Source organism: Pangasianodon hypophthalmus, chromosome 20 (assembly GCF_027358585.1).
Source record: "Pangasianodon hypophthalmus isolate fPanHyp1 chromosome 20, fPanHyp1.pri, whole genome shotgun sequence".
Classification (NCBI taxonomy): Eukaryota; Metazoa; Chordata; class Actinopteri; order Siluriformes; family Pangasiidae; genus Pangasianodon; species Pangasianodon hypophthalmus.
The window spans coordinates 6,954,440-6,974,620 of NC_069729.1; the positions used below are offsets into that span (position 1 = coordinate 6,954,440).

Genomic DNA, 20,181 nt, shown 5'->3' on the forward strand with positions numbered 1-20,181 from the left:
CAAGCTCATTTGGTTACTTTATGGACACAACTCTCATCATTCAGTTCTTTTACACTTATTTTCATATTCGTGCTGCAAATGGCTACAAAGCCACACCACAGAAGGGAAAATTACACCATCATGTCCTTTTGTCCTCTTTTTGAAAATGAAGTTAATTTGCGAACTGGTAATGATGTCGAGGTTAAAAAAAAAGAAAAGACACACAAAAGATGTAAAAAAACAAAAACCTGATCATAGAAGGTATAGAAGTTGGAAGAGAGGCAGTATGTAGAGCCTAGGTGATTTAGTCAAGCACTCAACTAAAGGCAAAGGAGTGGAGTTCTCTGAACAGAGAGGACCATGCACCAAAAACGAGAATGAAATTAGGGACATATTGATGTTGAAGCTAATAGTCAGAAGCAGTGAAGTGAAAGATGCCACAACTTGACTTTATGATGATCGTTCTAGATCTTGCCAGAGCCTGAGACGAGTAAATTTGCAAAGAGGTAGACTAACAAAGGCTGTATGTTATGCCTCAATAATTTTCCATACACTTTTTAACTGATATGATCCAGAAGCACTCATTATTCACAGAAATCGATTGGTCTTGATAGGTGACTTAATAGATAAAACAATGGGTATTAATATGTGCTTGCCCCTATACTCTTAGAATAATGGGTTGCAAATGGTCATTGGTTACATTTTTCTAAAAGAGAAACCCTATGATGTAGAAAGAGAAGAGGTATGAATGAAGAACTTTTAGGGTGCTGTGAGAGAACCATTATAGGACCATTAAGCTGTTCACCTGCTTGGTTTGCATCCTGTCTTAATTCAGATGAAAGTCAGTCTGGATAAAAGACTCTAGCAAATGAATGTAAATGTAATGAGCTTGTAGCAGCTTACACTTCCTGTGTGTAATCATGCATACCTGGAGGAGGTGAAAACCCAAGAAAGAGGTGATTTGACTCTGGTCTACAAATATGCAACTCTATGGCAGTCTTTTTTTTTTTTTTTTTTTTTTTTACAACACCTGTGGTTAAACTCATTGGTCCTAAGGACACCGATGCACATTATAGGCACAGCATGCAAGTGAGGGGGCCATAAGGTCAGCACCATTCAGTTTCTAAAATAGTCTTTTCCTCATAACAACTAGTCTTTAAGCATTCTGTGTCAGTTCATGGCCAGCAAGTGTGATAAGTCATGGCAGTGTCAACAAACAGCTGTGCTTCTGTTGAATCAGTTGTTTCCGGTTATCAAAACCCTTCCCTATAAGTAAAAAAAATTTGCATGGCTACGTGCTCTGTGGTGCAGCCAAGAGTGTGAGTGCATGAGGAGGAAGCTATTAGTGTTATATTGGAAGAGAGTAGAAAAAAACCAAGGCAAGAAAACCGCTCACAGTGTAGAGCCTTGTCAGAAGACACAACAGCAGGCTTCCAAGCTGAACCAGTGAGGAATTCTCAGCTTCTGAGTTTTAAAAAGAAGGGAAGCTGATATGATGTGATATGATCTATGATGTACAGAGCTCCCTGATTGGTTTGGATCTAAATCCAGCAATAAATGGTTTAGAGATAACATGGCCAGGAACATAGATCCCTTTCTAGGTCACAGCCACTTCTTGAAAGTGCAAACTTCCTGAATGTATACATACAGGCCCACTTGTCATCTTGCTTATTTCTTTCAAGTACAACCTGACTGACAGCTTTCAAAAACCAACAGAATTTTCTATGCTCTTAAAAAAAAAAAAAAAAAACAAAACAAAAAAAAACACACAACCCTGGTGCACTATGCTCCTCCCAACACAAACTAACTTCCTTATTATCTCACCGTAGCACATCTACGTTCTCTTTTGCAACAGCTTCTTGTAAGAGGAGAAAAGAAGGAAATTAAAATCTCCCTGCTACAGACAGACTAGAGTCTGGTTCATTCTGGCAATGCACAGTGTTTTGGCTTAAAGGAGCACATGAGGACAGAACTTCCACATGACTCATGCTCTAGTGTCCCGATTCTGAGCAGAGAGAGAAGAAAATCCAAAATCACTGTAATAATTGATAAATTAAAGTCATTATATATAAAATTTGTTTTCTAAATCAGAGAACTACTTGAACCGCGGGCAATCGAATGAGGCTCTTTGCTGTAGATACATCTCAGAAGGCCTGATTAGATTTTAAGATCATTCAAAACACCTAGTATTTTTCTAAGCCCTTTACAGTATCGATTTAAAAGGCAGCCCTTAGATAAAGAGTTTGTATTAGCAGAAATAGTGTAAAACGCTTAAGAGGACAGTATAATATTTTCACCCACTTGTGCACTTGAGTAGCATTCCATTCCTGAAAAAAGTGTAAAAACAAAACTAAATTCGTAAATTTCCAAATGCCCTTTCAAAGGCCATTTGAAGAAAACAAACACTACTTTTTAACTGCCATATAAAAATTTATCTTTTTGTGCTTCGTTATTTTAAAAACCGAAGTCAAAACACTGAGTATTGCCACTCATTATTTTAAAAAGCAAACAAAAACAAATTAAATCCACCACTAAAAATTTTGCTACAATTTTGTCTTTATCCCTGAACAGGTGATCAGCTCTACGAAACGAGCTTTGGTAGCACTGTACGCAACGGTATATTCCCACCAGAGTCCCCAATCATGTTGGTCCTCAGTTTGTTGTTGGCTGGGCCCATTACAGGGGGAACCTTAGGGACGATGCTGGGGAAGGAAGTGCTATGCTCGGTAATCCGCTTGGGTACCAAGGTCTTCTCTCCCCCAGGCACAGGCTTGGGTAGCCTCTTGTAGAGCCAGGGGTGTCGCAAGGCCAAAACTGGCGTCATGCGAGTACTGGGTTCCCAGTCCAGACACTTCTTCAGAAAGTCAATGAATGTGGGGTCATCACAGCCCTTGAGCGCTGTCAGCCACTCCTTGCTGCCTGGGGGTCCCCGCATCTTGCCTCGCCGAGAGCGACTCCCGTTTAGCGCCAAGGTGCCGTTGCTGAGTGTGGTGACCGTGCAGTAACGTGGGTGGCCTTTGGAGTTAATGAAGTTCTTGGCACGCTTGGCCTGCTCCAAAAGCTTCTGAGGGGGCATGCCCAATAGCTCCATCATGCAGGCCAACTGGTCACCCTCATCCTCACCTGGAAAGAGAGGGTACCCAGTCACAAGCTCAGCAAGAATGCAGCCAAAGCTCCACATGTCTATGGGCATGCCGTAGCGTGAGCCTAGAATGACCTCAGGTGCTCGGTAAAATCTGGACTGAATATAGGTATAGACACGCTGGTGGTCAAAGCAGCTGGAGCCAAAGTCAATGACCTTGATACCACTCCGACCCTGCTGCTTGAGAAGAATGTTCTCTGGTTTTAGATCACAGTGGATGATCTTATGGCGGTGCAAAGATTCCAGACACTGCAAAATAGAGTGGGCAAACTTGCGTACCAAAGGCAGGCTGAAGCCCTGGAATTTGTTGCGCTTGATGAGTTCGTAGAGATTCATGCTAAGCAGCTCGAAGGTCATGCAGATATGATTGCGGAAGGTGAAGTTTTCTTGCATATGGACTACGTTCATGCTGCCTGTCTTGTCCTGCTTTTTCAGGTGCTCCAGGATTCGGATCTCCTCTGCTGCTTGCCGGTGGAAGCGTTTCTCATTACGCACCATCTTTAGAGCAAGATGCTGGTGTAACTTATGGTCGTAGACCTTCGCCACTTGACCGAAACTTCCTTTACCGATTACCTTTAGGAACTCATAACGATAGGCAATGTGGTCGTGCGGCACATGGATATAGCCTCCCTGGTCATCATCATATCCAGAGTTGTTAGAGCCTCCTGCAACTGCTTGTCTCTTCTTGGCGTTTGGTCCCACGAAGTAGATCTCAGGATAATTGAGGATCTCCTGCTGTTCTAGTGCATTCAACTGTTGCCTATACTGCTTCACTGCCTGCTCTGGGGTTAGGGGCACCCCCAGCTTGGTTGGCTTCACTGAGCTTTCAGAGGACTTGGCTGAACTGTTGCTGTCCACGCTCCGCTCTTTGGAGAGAACAGACTGGGGCTTGGCAGGAGTTTGGCTGGTACCGTTGTGCTGGCTCACGCCATTGGGCTTGCGGTTGTAAAAATCCTCATATAGGTACTTCACCTTCATCTGACCTCCTCGGACCCCAAGGTGATCCTTCATCGTTGGCTTGTTCACAGCCTTCAGAAAAACAAGAGGAGGAGGGTTATACAAAACAAAAAGCAAGCTGAGTAAGGTAAAGATGATTTAAAAGAACAGAGCTTCTAACTGATTGCATCAGACCCAATGGGTCTGTACCCAAAGTACAAGCTCCTTATACTTAATCCAAAATGGAAAAAAGGAGCACTAAATCAAAAAGACCTGTCTAATCAAGTGGGCTAAAGATCTATAAATGTGGGATACTTAAAGAATCCCTCACAATATCATGTCATCCTCACACAGTTTTACTACTTTGGAATGCTCATGAGTGAAGACTCATGTTTAAAAAAAAAAAAAAAAAAAAAAAAAAAAAAAAAAAAAAAAAAAAGTAGCCCAAGTATATAATTAGATTTGGTATTTCAATGCATGCCATAAAAAAATACTTCATACTTTGCAGCTGCATATGGTAATAATGCAACATTTAGAATGTTTAATGCACCTTACAACTTTCAGCTCCAATTTCTATTCAAGGTAAGAAAAACTTAAAAGCACCACTACACTGAGGAAAAAAACACATTCAAGAAATTCACACAAAAGACTTGCACACAGGAGCAGAAACTATCATGTAGATAAACCAGTTTTTAAAAAAAAATCTTCAAAGTGAATGCCAAACACTGCTGCTGAGAGGGGGCTGGAATCAGTCCTGAGGAAAAGAGGGACTAAAATAGATTTGTATGCATTGAGACCAGACAAATAAATCAGGTGTCCACTGCCAGACACTGGTGATCATAGCCAGCTATTTTTATTATTACAGTTTGACCAGGGGAACTCATAACTACAAGTAAACTGGACAAAAAAAAAAACCTAAGTGGTGAGCATGGAGCGATTGGCACAGCAGTTAGTATGACAGCAGCACATGTTCTAATCCCACGTGCCAGAAAATCTCACGCACAGCACACATGGTCCAATTCACAATTGTTTATTGAGCATCTGAGGCGCAGCATTTACTGATCAACTCATTCACTGTGGGTTTGCCAACTGTCAAGGCATTGTGCCAGCTAAAATCAAAAGGATTATACAGCAATGGACTTATTATGATTAAGTACTATTTAATTATTAATTAATTAGTTATTATATAAGCACATGGATTACTGGACTCTTACTATCCCAGTTGATATGTATCATCATGTAATCAAAAAGGTCTAAAAGGGGCTTACACAATTCTTGAATCTGATTGGTCAGAATGTGGTGAATAATTTTCTATAACAGCAGCTTCAACAGTATTGCTGACTGTAAACAGAAATGATTATATAAATGCACTCATTTTAATATGTTATTGTTTCTATAGTAACAGCTTGCTCACAGGGAAGCCATATACTAAACAAATAAAAAAAGTTTTTTCTTTATTTGACGAAGAAAAACATATAATCGGTGATATGATAAAGGTTTTTTAAGGAAACATTTATTTAACATTCTGTGTCAACACTTTGTAACAGTCAGTAGGTTTTCCACCAGAGGAAAGTCTTCAGGACATGACAAGTTGGATATTTTTTGCCTTGTTAACCTCAAGAGGAAGGAGAAAAGAGAGGCTGGTGGGGGAACAACTGTTTATAATTGCTACAACAGAAGTTACAACAGGAACTCTCTTGTCTCATGGACGTTCCACAACAATAAATGTAACTATAGACGGATAAAAAGCACAATTAATAATATGATAATAGTTTAAATAATAATGATGGTTATTGTGTAATAATAATGATTAATTATGGTTGTTCATTAATAAATAAGAATTTGTAAACATTGACATATCATTGGGGAATAAGAAGAATACAACACTTCAGAATACGCTGTTATAGGAAAATAATCCACTTTGGAGTGGTAATAGCACCAACCCACCGTGGCACGGATTATTTTTCTGTAACATCACATCCTGAAGTGTTTTATTCCTTACTTACTTAACTCAGGCTAGCTTACTTGTGCAACTGAAAGTACATTTCTGTGCACTGAAGTAAACATGTGTTTACTTACGGACGTCAATCTCTTACGTTCTTACGTCAGAATCTGACACAGTTTCCTGCTTAAATGACAAAAGAGGAAACTGAACATCCACGTCCCTGCTGTCTGGATGACCAAAAGGATGTGCATGGTAGTCTAATCACTGAAAAAGAGGAAGTGTGCACTCACTGTGTGTTTGTGCAAAGGGGGCAGGGCGCCAGGGCTCTGTCCGTTCAGGTCAGCTTCTTCATTCACTATGTGGTCCGTGCGCATGTAAGAGTCGTACAGTCCGTCCCCGTGTCGAGCTGTGAGGCACACAAACACACACACACCACGACACTAGGTTACAACATAACCAATTCATACACAAACTTGTGTTTTGCTGCTACATCAAACAAATCAATGGCTGTGTAACTGATGTAGGGGGAATGAGCAACACAATAGTGGCAAGTAGAAAAAAAAAACTCCTGGGAACAATGTAACCAAGTTGCAGGTGCTCAGAAAACAGGCTTCCCTCACAACCTAGTCAACATCCGTCTCTCGAGATCACAATGTAGCAGCCGACGACTTATTAGGACTCACTGGGAGTTCATCGGACTCTACACCTTGGTCCCATTACGCTGCTTAAAGCCCATTAAAGGCCTAAACCAGCTTGTTTAGGAAGCAGAGTGGATAATGTGAACTGCATATGCTCCTAGACCAGGTGTGACAAAAGTTAAGTCTTGGAAGGTGGCAAGGATTTGTTTTCCTTCATCTGATACAAAAACATTCAGCCCATAAAGGCCTTGAGAAATAGCTGCTGATTATCTGTATGGTATATGTGCTGTGACCCTCCAGGACTAGAGTATGACATCTCTGTTCTAGACAGATTTACAGATGAAATTAGTGTATTAAAGTGCCCAATGAGAGTTGTGATTTGATTTCCCGGATGCTGACATGCTTCCTTCAGAAACTGGAAGTCAATGTGCAAGCGTATCAAAGGGTTTGATTGACTTGCTAAAAGTCTAAACCGGCTAAATAAAAAGCCACAAGTTTAAACAGAGCTTGTTGTCAAAACCACCACTCCTTGGATTGGTAGCTTGGATTTGTATATTAAACTGTTCGTTTAGATATATTAAACTGTTACACCATCACAGTTAGCGCAGCCCACAACAGCTGTACATGTTTGAGACAACAGCAACATTTTGGAGGGGGGATGAGTGCAGATATACACACAAGTGACTGTTTGAAAGGGGAATAACATGCAGGAAGCTGGATAACCATGACTACACAGACAACCCGCAAACTCCTGTAATGAAACCCGCAGTTTATTTACAGGCTTGGGACAGATATCTTCAGGAAAGTACCTGTATCTGTACAGCACTAAGTGACCTGTCCAAAAAGCTCTAAAGCAACAATTTTGATTTCATGGGGACTTTAAAAACAGTTAGCACAGAATCTTTAAACATTGTGTGCAGGGGTTTAGGATGAATCCATCACATATTTAAGTCAACAGCCTCTCAGTGGCTTCCTCGAAAAAATGAGAAATAAGCCTGTGCAAGAAGGAAGGATCATTTTAGAAAAAAGCTAGATCAGATCTTACTAAGGAAATCACTTCATTTAGCGTAGTGGTGGCATGGACTAAAAAGAATGCAGGATGTGATATAACAGTGGTGCTACAGACAGTGGTGTTGATATGCACCAGCAGAGCAAAACATTAGATCATTAGATACTGTTTATTATGGGAATGGCGGAGTCACGTGACTGATACAGAACGTTCTGCACAGTCCAGAAGAAACAGAAGCAGTTTGTTCACTTTAAACGCCAGAAAGAAGTGGTTTCGACTTGGCTGCAAGTAACAGACGAAGCTGAAACTGGTCCAAGATCAACCTAACACCACATGGGATTAAATTTCGCATCGTAATACATGAGGCATAAATGTCCAATTACCTGCTGTGACCGGACCATCTGGTTTCCTGCTCAGGATCATCATGCTTGTGGAGAATTATTGCAGTCACCATGAAATGTTTCTTGTTTTTTTTTTTTTTTGTCTTTGCAAGAGTTCCTCTTCCTCTAGATTAACTGGATTAATGTCACTACAGCTTTAGGTCATGTCTAGAAATCTTGTCCTGTTGAATCTGTTAGTTAGATGTGAACCAAGCTCTATGCAATGCACAACAGAGCCATGATCATTCACAATTTCTTTTTAATGCCCCTGTTCTGTGGACCTGGATTGCAGAGTTCACAGTGGCAGGAGTATTTACAGGCCAGATCCTCTCAGCTAAGCCAGTGTAGTAGTGCTGGCTCTAAGCCAATGAGCTGTGGGAAATGCTAAACCTAAATTAGCAAGCTTAATACAAAAATAATAATAATAATCGACTCAAATCAAACCAGGTGATTCGTTCTTCTGTAAATGACGTGCTTTTTCTTTCCTCCAGAGACTGGAAATTGCAGGGGTTAAAGGGAAAACGCGTTTCCGTCAGCTTGCAGCAGAACAAAAACACACATCCACATCTACATCTACATCCACATCCACATGAGCGCCGCTCCCTGAACGAGTCCAAATCCAGCAGAGATGTCCACCCTGCTCTCTCTTCAACCCTTTCACAGTATGGATACTTCCGTCGATCAAAAGCACCATCCCAATCGTCGGAAAAGGTCGAAAGTGGGATTACTAGCCAGATACTTCGTACTTTTCAACACATGCTAGCTCCAGGCTAGCTAACGTCTCGCTAAAACTAAAACATTCGCTTCTCTTTTCAGAGAAACCACTTGTCCCTTTTTTTTTTTTTTTTTTTTTAGTACAGTGAGCTGAACTCACGACATTGTCAACACGTTTATTCCAGAAATGTCGACTCCGTCTTCGAAAGTGGGGCTCTCCAGAAGACGGAAGCCCTCAGCGTGTGTACGCGCTCGACTTTAAGCAGAGTTCACAGATGTGCTTTCTTAGCTTGTTGCTAAGCGCGTCTTCTGCTTGCTTTAGAAACGCGTCATCAACAGACAAAGTAAGGGGAAGTCCCGGGGGCGGGGAATGAGCCGAGGGGGCGTGGTTTACACGCCACAGTGTTCGCACGAGCTCGTTTGAAAGTTGCACTTCCTGATTGATCAAAAAATACGAAATAGATAGATAGATAAACAGATAATAGATAAATAGATACAGTATATAATAAGGAAGTAAAATGTATTTTTATAGTACCTTTCGAGATCAGACGTCACAAAGTGCTTCCCAGTAAATTAAAAGTACAATAAAAAAAAAATGTAAACAAATGGGACTTCAGCTGCTTTTTCAATGGTGTCCATGGTGTCCACAGATCTTAAATCCAAGGGGAGAGATTTCCAAAGTTTATTAGCTACAACCTTAAAAGCACAGTCTCCTTTTGTGTTGAGCCTAGAGCCACGAACAACCAGCAATCCCTGATCAGAGGACCTCCGATTCCTAATATTACTGTATGGCCGCAATAGCTCTGTACTATACGCAGGTGCCTGACCATGCAGGGCTCTAAATGTAATCACAAGAATCTTAAACTGGATTCAAAATTTTCTAAACTGATATAGCCATGTATGTGGACACCTGATCATCATGACCGCATGTGCTTTTTGAGCATCCCATTCCAGATTTACCTCTTTGCTGTTATAATAACTTCCACTCTACTGGGAAGGCTTTCCACTGGATTTTGAAGCGTGGCTGTGGGGATTGTTGTCCATTCAGCCACAAGAGCATTAGTGAGATCAGGCACTGATGTTGGGTGAGGAGTTCTGGAGTGCATTCAGCATTCCAGGTCATCCCAAAAGTCCTCTGTTGGGTTGAGGTCAGGGATCTCAAATTCTTCCACTCCAACCTTGGCAAAACATGTCTTCATGGACCTCGCTTTGTGCACAGGGGTATTATCATGCAAGAACAGGTTTGGCCCTTCGCCCTGTAATTCCAGTGAAGGGAAATCTTAAAGCTACAACATACAAAGACATCATATACAATGCTTCCAACTTTGTTGCAACAGTTCAGGGAAGGCCCATATATTGCTGTGATGCTCAGGTGTCCACATACTTATGGCTATATCAGTTTAGAACAAAAGACTGTATGTATGTCCTAAAGCACAGTGTATTCAATTTCCATTTTATTTTCCATTTTAAAGGTGCATTATGTAAGATTTGTCTTTTTTTTTCAAGATTAGGTCTCTAATGGTTAGGTGGGTTCATTTGAATGATTCCTGCCCATGTTCATAAAGCTCCGCCCCCAGGATCTTCGGTGGCCCTTAGAATATAGTGTCTATCAAATGACTTATACGAGGTGCATCCAAACACAAATTCTTTTTCTAAGACCAGGACTTAATCCAGTGATTTTTTTTATCATGTTCTACATATCTTCCAGGTTATTTGTACAAAAGGAATTTTAAAAAAATGGCTATTCCCCCTTAAATCTCTCCTTCTTATTTCATTCTATGAGTCAGCTCTTGTAGGTGAACTTTAGGTGAGAGCAGAATATTATATATGACTTGTGTTTTTGACTCAGAGTTATGTTAATAAGGCAGATAACAGGAGAGATCTGGCTGCACTGTTGCTTGTTCAAGATATAGGCCTACAGTATGTAATCAAAGTATTAGAGAAGTTTTCAGGATAACTGTAAATGAATTTTCTTAATGAAACGCAGCAGGTACAATAACACTGATGCAGGGATGCTTACTGTATTTATCAATGAACATTTAGTGCCTTGCTGATTTGATGATTATGTAAATATTTCTTAGAAAATGCAATGCAGAGTAACATCGTTAATAAGAATGTAGAGTACAATGTCCTGAAACAATATTAATCATAGTTTGGCAAAGAACAGTCACTGGTCATAATACCTTTACATTTGTCCAGGTTAGAAAGAGTCGACTCATCAATGAGGTGAGTCAAATAATCTGATTCACTGAAAAATTACCATCACAGGGCAGAGGTTGTCAAATTTTCATAGACAGGGACCCTTTTTACTGTAAAATATATACGACTTTGAGTTAAGGCTAAAAGTTTACATACACTGAAGCTAAAGACATTCAAACTCAGTTTTTCACAACTCCACACATTTCATGTTACCATGCATGTCCTCTGCTGAGGACAGTTTAAAATAATAGCACAGAAACAGATTTATTTAAGCTTTAATTTATTATATCACACTATTAATGGGTCAAACATTTTCATACACTTTGTTAGTTATTGGTTTCGTTGCCTTTTAATTGCTTAACTTGAATCAATCTCTTGAGGTAGCCCTCCACAAACTTCTCACAATACTTCGCCAGACATTTTGCCCATTTCTCCTGACAGAACTGGTGTAACTCAGTCAGGTTTGTAGGCCTCCTTGTTCCTCCTTGCTCATTCCATGTATTGCAGTAATCTTCTAGACACTTTAAAGAGACAAATTAGTGTATGTAAATTTTGACCCACTGGAATTCTGACCTCTAATGTGAACAAACACCCTAACTGACTTGCCAGAAGAAATGCATGGTAACATGAAATGTGTGGAGTTATGAAAAACTAAGATTGAATGTCTTTATCCTTAGCCTGGCTTCAACTGTATAACACACTTTAGCTCAGCTTTTTCTTTATATAGTGCACTATTTTGGGAGTTTTGCAATTCTGTAGCCAGGTCCAGAATATCCATTATGCACAGGAAATCCCACAATGCAATGCAACAGACTCCAAATCTTGTGGGAACCCTTAAAAATTCAACCCAGAATCAGAAAACAGAGATTTTCCCTTTCAGTAACGTTTCCAAGTAGAACTTCTTTGGAAAGATACCCAAAAAATCCTTCAGAAACAAGGTAGGACGCAGGGTGAGTTTTATCCAGGGCGTCCCCTTTTCATTTTGTCATTAATAGATGATTTGTCATGAGTAGCTCATGCCATGAGTAGTCTGAACTACAGTTATTAAAATGTTTCCACTCCTGCAAAGGATTTCCCCAATTCAACTTCAGAACTAATGACAATAGTGATTTGGATTAAAATATAATGCAGGGATACAGGACACAGCATCCTGTCCTGGGTCATGTAAGCTAACATTCTCTTTCATATAACATAAACGTGTCTTAGCAAGCATGGTTAGACTATTAACAGCAGAGGAGTAAGAGGAGACGATGTGGTGTAGCATGTTGTGCTAAATTGGGCAAGCCTGCAACAGCATGCCTGTAGTAGATGCTATTCTCAGCAAGCTAAGGAAGAAGAAGCTCATCTATATTTACTGCTGGGAAAACTTACTGACACCATTTTTAGGTTGACCCCTTGGCAGCTGACTCTCTGAACCCCCCAGAGTAAATGCTGGATTTAGACTTGGGCATTATGATGGACATTTACAACCGGTGGGTATTGAGGGTGCTTGAAAAGTCTGTGTCCTTGACTACCTGTATATTTTCTCCATATATGGGCATGCACTATGTGCTATGTAGATCTCTACCAGGGTTGGGATTTAAGGGTGAATCAAACTCAAATTGGTGTAAATGACAGCAGTTACAATAACAGACTATTACACTTGTAGCACAGTTAAGGATAAAGATGCACCAGAATGAGTGTGTGTGTGTGTTTGCATAGTGCCTTGCGATATACTGGTGTCTCATCCAGGGTGTATTCCTGCCTCATGCTGAGTGTTCCCACGATAGGATAGGATCCAGCATGGCAATGACCAGGATAAAGCAGTTGCTGAAGATGGATGAATGAATGAATGAATGAATAAATGAAGGTGCACCACCTGATGCATATGCTTGAAGCCTTTAAGTAAGGTCATATCTATAAACAAGATAGAGTACATCGCTCCTTATAGCTAACAATAAGTGATTTAAAGGAATGTTCTCATGTCAGACTAAAGGTCACCATTAAACTGGTTATTGGAGATTAATAAATACATTATAGGGTCTGCAAGCTATTTACATGTGTTTGTGTGGGAGTGGCTCCCTCTGCTGGTCATACCTGGTACCTGCCTCAGTGAGCTACAATATTGCTGTAAATCAGGATTGACTATGTAATGTAATGTATTTAATTTTCTGTAATAGCATATTTCTGTAGTAGCAAGTTACACAGGGACTTGGTGGACGCTCCATGGATTTAATGCTCCAACAGATTAAAAAACATGGAATTGTTGATATGGTGGAGTTTTCTGTGAGAAGGTTTATTTAATATTTATGGAAGGGGTCTCCAGTGTGAGCGCTTTGTAACAGCCAGAGGTAAAGCTGTAACTTTAAGTTATCCAACATGAGAAAGTATTCAGGAAGAATGGCATTGTTGTTTCTCGGTGACACTACAAGCTGCATTTCTGTGGCTTATTCACTACTTGTATGTGCTAATACATGTGATATAACAAGGACTAACTTACTTTGTGGATGTTCAAGTCATGAGAAACATCATGGGCATGATGTGACGGGCTTTAAAGCAGTTTGTGTCCTGTGTTTATGCACAAGATCTGTATCATGTCAATTAACACCACCTGCAGTCACTGCGTAGAGTCTATCATTGTGTTGGGTTTAGCCTATTGCCAGGAGATTGCAAATTCAAATGCTGCAGCCATCTGGGATCAGGAGCCAAGGGAGAAGAATTGCAAAATGTCTCCCCATCAATCACTGCGACACTAGCCAATCATGGACATCTGTAAGTTGATGTATGTGGAAGAGGGTAGATAGCACTCGTCAGAGTGTGCTACGCTGCCCTTTGATGTAGCATAAGTAGTAGTTTGGAAGGTAGTTGAATTCACATGTCTCGATCAGTACAAATCATGTTAAGACTGAGAGATAAAATGATGACATTTTATTTCATCTTTACCATTTTTAGAGATGATACAGGTCTGAATCCTCGAAAACAAAGGATTTGCCAGATAGCACTGATTTGTCCACAACCCCAAATGTACACACAGAAAAATACACCATAAAATAAGTTAAAAACAGACTTACACATATGCACACAGTTGTTCATTCTTTCACACTTACACTTTTATCCTCACTTTTGAGGCGGATAAACACAGAAAACAGAGCATATGTGCACACACACACACACACACATTCAGGTAAGGCTACACACAGACAAAAGGCACTGCCAGCAGGAACACAAGAGTGAGTGGGATAGGACGAAAAGAAGTATTCAACCCATCCTACCCAGTTTGCTCATGGCTGTATGTTGTACCTCCCATGCCCTAGGAGGCGCACTTGAAAATTAGCATCAGAGCCAGCAGGGCAGCACAGGGGCAAAAAGTGGTGGAGACAAGGCTCTAAACTGAAGTCCTCACATGACCTTGTCGGCCATCATTTCCAATCAGTGTGTCGTTAGGCGTATACAGAAAAACTAACCTGTGTTAAATTGATTCTAACAGTGATCATTTGAGTGCAGCTAACTCAACACAGGCATTTATACTGTAGAATAAAGACTAACATTCTAACGTAACACAGTGAGTGTTAGTCTGGATTGTCCCTGGCTACTAATTTGCATTGCAGAGGTGGAACTGGCATCAAAAAAACAGAAACCCAAAAAAAACCCATACGCTGGAACTCAGATGTTATTATCAGATTGTATTCATATCGTTGACGTTCTCTCATTACTCATCACCTTTCTGTGCTTTCTGGTAACATTGCTATGAGCTCCATGATGGTATTCAGTGTCAGACAGAATGAAATCTCATGCACACTTAAAAGCAACACGAATCCCTTTGTTAAAATATTTTAGATTCAGAAGAAAATTAGAAATCACACCATTCCCTCATTAAGAAATAGCCAGGATTATTATATACTGTACTATGTGTTCTGGCTCACCACTTGGTGGTCTGTTCTGCCTTGTGCAAGTAACTTGTTTTTAATCTACAATGCACGAAATATGCTTTCTATTAAGATCATTACAAAATACTAGGCCTATTTGTCCCTATGAACTTTGGTGTAAAATCCATTATGGTGTTTCTCAGCTTATGAGAAGACAGCCCACAGCCTTGCTTTGCCCACTTAGCTGAAATGATGATCTGATATGATTATCTAGGCTACAGTACATTATATATATCACATATCCTACATGTTATATTCTCGACACACTGAATTAACAATATGCAACAGTTTGCGGGAAAGCTCTGAGTCATGGGTGTGTGTTGAGGCTGGGCGCTTCCATATGCTTTCATGTCACACCAGAACAGACCAAACACACTTCTGTACAAACGAGCCCACACACTATACACTCTACATGTACACTATAGCCGTTTCACATTTCCGTAGGGTTTGGTTTGAGACGCCTGCGTTAGAACATGCTTATAATTTATAGCTGTCCAGCCTAATTTATAATGTTTATAGATTAGACTGAAAAAGCCTCCATGTCGTTCTGAAAGTACACATGCATGTATATGGATGATAGACTATGATCAGTGCTGATTGGATGAGTTGAATATGCAGTGTTGGCTACTGAGAGACATGTGGAGGTTATTGATTTGAACGGTGTGCGACTATAACAGAGGATGCTTTCAGCAAATGGCATATTGATTTGTACAGAAAGTCTGTCTTCATACAGTACATTGTTCATAATGGTATTAGTTAAGATACAAATTATGCTGTAAAATGCAAGTGAGTGTGAGCGAGTATTGATTTTTTTTACAGCACATGATCCAGGCCTTTAACCTAGACTTCTCTTAAACCTTTACATTTATTACGTTACTTACGTTCACTTCCAGGGATGCGGCCTCTTTACAGCTTTGATAGTTGCCAAATTTCTATGTCTTTTTCATATAAGCTCCTTTGTCTACTTAAAAAAAATCCCTGATGGAGGACATGCTAGCAAAGATAATGAAAAAGAAAGTCATGCTAAGTAACACTCGCAGTAGCAGTCATAGCAGCAGCATCATACAGAAATGTGGACAGACAGATAAAATCCTTTTGAAACATCAACCACGTCAGTCAGAAACACACTCCTGGATCTCCGTGTGCGTGCCGTTTGCGTCCTGAGTGACGTGATTCATGTGATCCATCACTCTCCCCTTGTTCTTTATGTCCTGACACCCACTCACACACCTTCTCTGGTCACTAGGTTCCAGAGGTCATGAGGGAGGTCTGGGGGTTTTGGGGAATCCTAAGTGGAGAGTTTTTATGAGTCTGTACATAGGCTCAGTGCATTAGCCAGGTTTGTTCTGCACTTCCTTCAGAGCCTCTTGGAGTTTCTGGCGGTAGGCCACGTAGCGCTGCTGTACCTGCTTCACCCTCTCCTTTTCCTCCTTCTCCAAGATGGCCAGGAAGTTATGCAGCTCGGGCACGGAGAATGCATGCCACTAAACCACACAAAAAAGAAAAAGATATAGTTACTGAAGATTCTGAAGAAATGTGTTTTTGCAGTTGGATAACTGATATGTGAAAATTTTACATGGACATCTTTTGAATTGGAGAGAAAAAAAGCAAACTAATGGCTAACCAAAGACTTTCAGATTGTAAAGCATAAATAAGCCAGGATATACACACCTGGGCAAAAAATATTAAGCTTTTAATGGCCTTAACAACAAATCATTGGTCAGGAAATTAGCAAGAATTAAACAAATAGATAAAGGAAGTCATTATGAGATAACTTTTCCCTTTGATTTCTTTAAATGTTTAAGTCTTGTGGCCCTTGATGAGCTGCATCAGGTGTGGCAGATACCCAAATAATGACTAACCTTTTAAGAAAAAAAAAAATCCCAGATGATTTTTTCGGACAATTGTGTAGACCCAGACATGAATCTTACATCAAACATTTTAATCATTATTATGATTTTACCTTTGTGTACAAGAAGAGTATATAAGAAAATGGGCAATGGTGGCTCAGGAGGTCCCAGGAGTGCATTTGTTTAATTATTGCTGATTTTCTGGCCAATGGTTTGTTATTAAGACCATTAAAAGCTTCATATTTGCCATTTTGGGCTTGGCCCATTTTTTTGCCAAGGAGTATACTATATAATTACATTTTGCTATTACATATATTATGTATAACACAATAACACTTGAATAAAAGAAAAAAAAGCAACAAACATGTTACTAGTACTCCTATCCTTTATGCCACAGCATACTGTAGGTTCATATGATGTATCACAATATCATTGTTTTATCCAAATACCACTGAGGATTCCGGGCCAAATTTGGTTGAGTTTAATCACATAAGGGCCTGTTATGGCAAAGCCCAACTGTAATTAAAGTTTCCAATGGCATTTGGAAACTGGCGTAAAAATATCCTACATGCAGCCACTGCCTGTGTGGCATTTAAATTTTGGGCTAAAGTGACGCAGCTGTAAGCTCTGCTATAAAATGTGGCCTCACCAAGGCCGACTTGTGGCTGTGTTCTCGTTATCAGATTCCAAGTTCGTCACCGTCATTCCCCAGTGGTGTGTGGGCCAGATCACATGGTAATTGTGGCTCACAACTGGGTATTGCTGATTTGCAATCAGGGCTTTAAATATTTTAAATGAATTAAAACAGACTTGTGAAATGGTTAGAGCTTGGGCTACATGATTTGGTCCAAGTTTTTATATTTGTTGGATTGGACAATACTGGGGTCTGTTATAGAAATCACAAATGAATTGCACACTAAAGGTGTACAGTAAGCATCCAGATTTAGGGTATTTGTGGCATTCAAAACAGTCCAAAACAGTCCAAATGCCACCTAACCATATTTATCCATTCGGCAATCCTTTAAAAGTTTTGCTCTGAGATGCTATCTCATCAAGGGAAGGCTGTATCTGTGTAAGCATGAAGGTGGTAAGCATAAGCCGGCACTCATTTACTACTTGGCTTCTGTAACACCAATACCTCAGACAACACCATAACAGCTACAGTTGATTGTGTAGCATAACTGACCTCTACTTCTCCAGTCTCGTTTTCTTTCAGTACGAATGAGAGTTTCTCTAGATCAGGACCTGCCAGCAGGCGAAGGAGCAGCGGGTGCTCAGAGTCCAGAAGCTTCTGCAAAAGATCTGGGATGCACAGGAAGCAGAAAGATTAGTATGTTTTATGGGAGCGCAAGGCAACTGGAAAAAGTGTGTTACATTCTAGACCTGACTTATATGTTATAGATGGCTTCATTAGGTCTTACTGATGGAGACCTGCTCCCACAGTTATCTGCTTACCCTGTCCATGGCGGTGCATTTTCTTGTAGAGAGCAAACTTCAGTGGATTGTCCTGCACCATGAACTTCCGGAGCAGGCCCTCGATGACCTCTTTGACTGTGGTGGTGCTGCTGATATGGAGCTGCTTTACAGCTTCAGTGGGCATATAGAAGGATGTGCGTTTGTCTGAAATATCAGCCGATGCTGAGCTGTTCTCCGAGTTCCCTGAGCTGTTCGCTTCCTTTGATAGCAGGGTGACCGGCCGCCGCAGGTTCAGCTGGACCTTAATGAACCCGTTGTATGTGCCATCAGTACCCTGAGTGAAGAAATAAACAGTGTATTAGTGATGAACAAGTTTTCCTTCACTGTAAGGCAAAGTAAAATTGTAATTGTAATTTTAAGCTACATGAATATTCTGGTAAAAGCTGGAGTATAAAAGCTTTGAACCTTTTACACAAGTGAAAGTAGAAAAGTATAAACTCGAAAAATAAATTTACTGGAAGTATGAAAATAAAAGTAGAAGAAATATTCACAAAGAAGCAGAAGTCAGAAATCTTCATAAATCATGCCTCTTTCACTATGGAACAAAAAGCTGTCTAATGCTAAAAAATCATCATATGGCTTTACAGATATATGATTATATAGAAATGCAACGATGTTGTGTTTGAAAATGTACTGAGTAGAAAGCAGAGATTGTTCAACATAATCAACATAATCTACAGTATTAGCTGAAAGAAATACTCAAGTGAAGTAGAGATATTGAAAACAGACTTAAGTACAGTAACAAACTAACTTTAAACATTAATACAAACTGGAAGGCAAACCAGTTCATAACAACACACATGTATTTACACCTGGGGCAATCCAGAGTAGGCAGTCTACCTACCAGCATGTTTTTGGGAGGTGGGAGGAAACCGAGAACCCGGCGGAAACCCACATAAACACAAGGAAAATATGCAAAACTGATCGAATGGGGGATTTTGGAGCTGTGAGGTGGCAATGCTACCCACTGTTCCTCTACACTTTCCACAGTATTCAATTAAAATTTCTTTAATTGCATTTACTTAGAGAAATATTAATATTAGTTTTCAATACTCCAAAATAATGCACTATATGTAGGAATAATGTCATCATTATTATATCATTATTTATACTGGGATCGAATTATGTTAATAAAATAACTACTTTTGATATCACGGTATTCCATCGTATAGTTAAAAAAAAAAAAAAAAAAAGCAAGTTGGACTAGCTTGCTAACTAGCTAGCATGATAACTACCTAGCTTGCTAACTAGGAGAGGAGGAGAACAAAGTAATAAAGTTACTTCATGTACAGATACCTAATACCAAAGGTTTGTAAGAAATGTAGAAACAAAGAATATACAATGCTAAAAATAGTTTTAATGTTATGTATGGGTTTGTTACATGTTGTTGACTTGGAGAAAAAAAGTATGTACTCACTAATTTCATTACATTTTCGGACAATTTAGAGTTATACTCCTCTATCTTTGCCATGATCTCTTCCCTCGTGAGGGACTGTTGGTTCTCCGCTTCATCCTCTTTAGTGGTATTCTGAAATGAAGAAAGACACACACTTATTATTGCTTATTATTAAACGTATTATTGCCAGATATCATGGTAATACCTTTATTATAGGTCTTCTTTTGAAAGCATGGGGGACTTTTTTCTCTGAAAACTATAACCCTGTTTCAGAAAGCACTTTACAATCAAACCAAGGTATAAATTGAATTCATTACCACAATCTTTCTTTGTGAAGTTACTGGAATTACTGTGAATAAAATGGCAGATGAAACTACACCATTGTGGCTCAGATTATGGGTTAACGCTGAACACAGACACTTGCCATCGTTTCAACAACTAACCGGTTACCAAAATATAGCAGTGAAGTTAATGTAGTACTTTAGCTCTTATACCAAGTTACTGATGGTCGTAAGCCTTTTGGAGTGCCAGATTAACATCTGCATAAACCCTCTAATGCCATCCCCAAAGGAAAAAAAAAAAAAACTCCTGGCAACACTACAAATGCTTTTG

At 39.9% G+C, this 20,181-nt stretch overlaps 2 protein-coding genes across 4 annotated transcripts in view; both read right to left on the reverse strand.

Moving 5' to 3' along the window:
* Positions 1–277: 277 nt before the first annotated feature.
* dyrk3 (dual specificity tyrosine phosphorylation regulated kinase 3) lies at positions 278–9,064 on the reverse strand. The gene is made up of 3 exons (XM_026935639.3): positions 8,033–9,064; positions 6,293–6,408; positions 278–4,150 (listed from the first exon to the last, which is right to left on the reverse strand). The coding sequence occupies exons 1-3, from the start codon at positions 8,073–8,075 to the stop codon at positions 2,561–2,563; spliced, it is 1,749 nt and encodes a 582-aa protein (XP_026791440.1). The 5' UTR covers positions 8,076–9,064; the 3' UTR covers positions 278–2,560.
* A 4,770-nt stretch (positions 9,065–13,834) lies between these two features.
* Positions 13,835–20,181, reverse strand: part of rassf5 (Ras association domain family member 5) — a 48,368-nt gene continuing 42,021 nt past the window's right edge. For all 3 annotated transcript variants that reach the window (XM_026935640.3, XM_026935642.3, XM_026935641.3), the window contains 4 exons: positions 19,591–19,701; positions 18,153–18,447; positions 17,884–17,999; positions 13,835–16,331 (listed from right to left, as the gene is read on the reverse strand). In XM_026935640.3, coding sequence (XP_026791441.1) covers positions 16,179–16,331; positions 17,884–17,999; positions 18,153–18,447; positions 19,591–19,701 — 675 coding nt within the window. In that variant the 3' untranslated portion in view covers positions 13,835–16,178. The remainder of the gene's footprint in view (positions 16,332–17,883; positions 18,000–18,152; positions 18,448–19,590; positions 19,702–20,181) is intronic.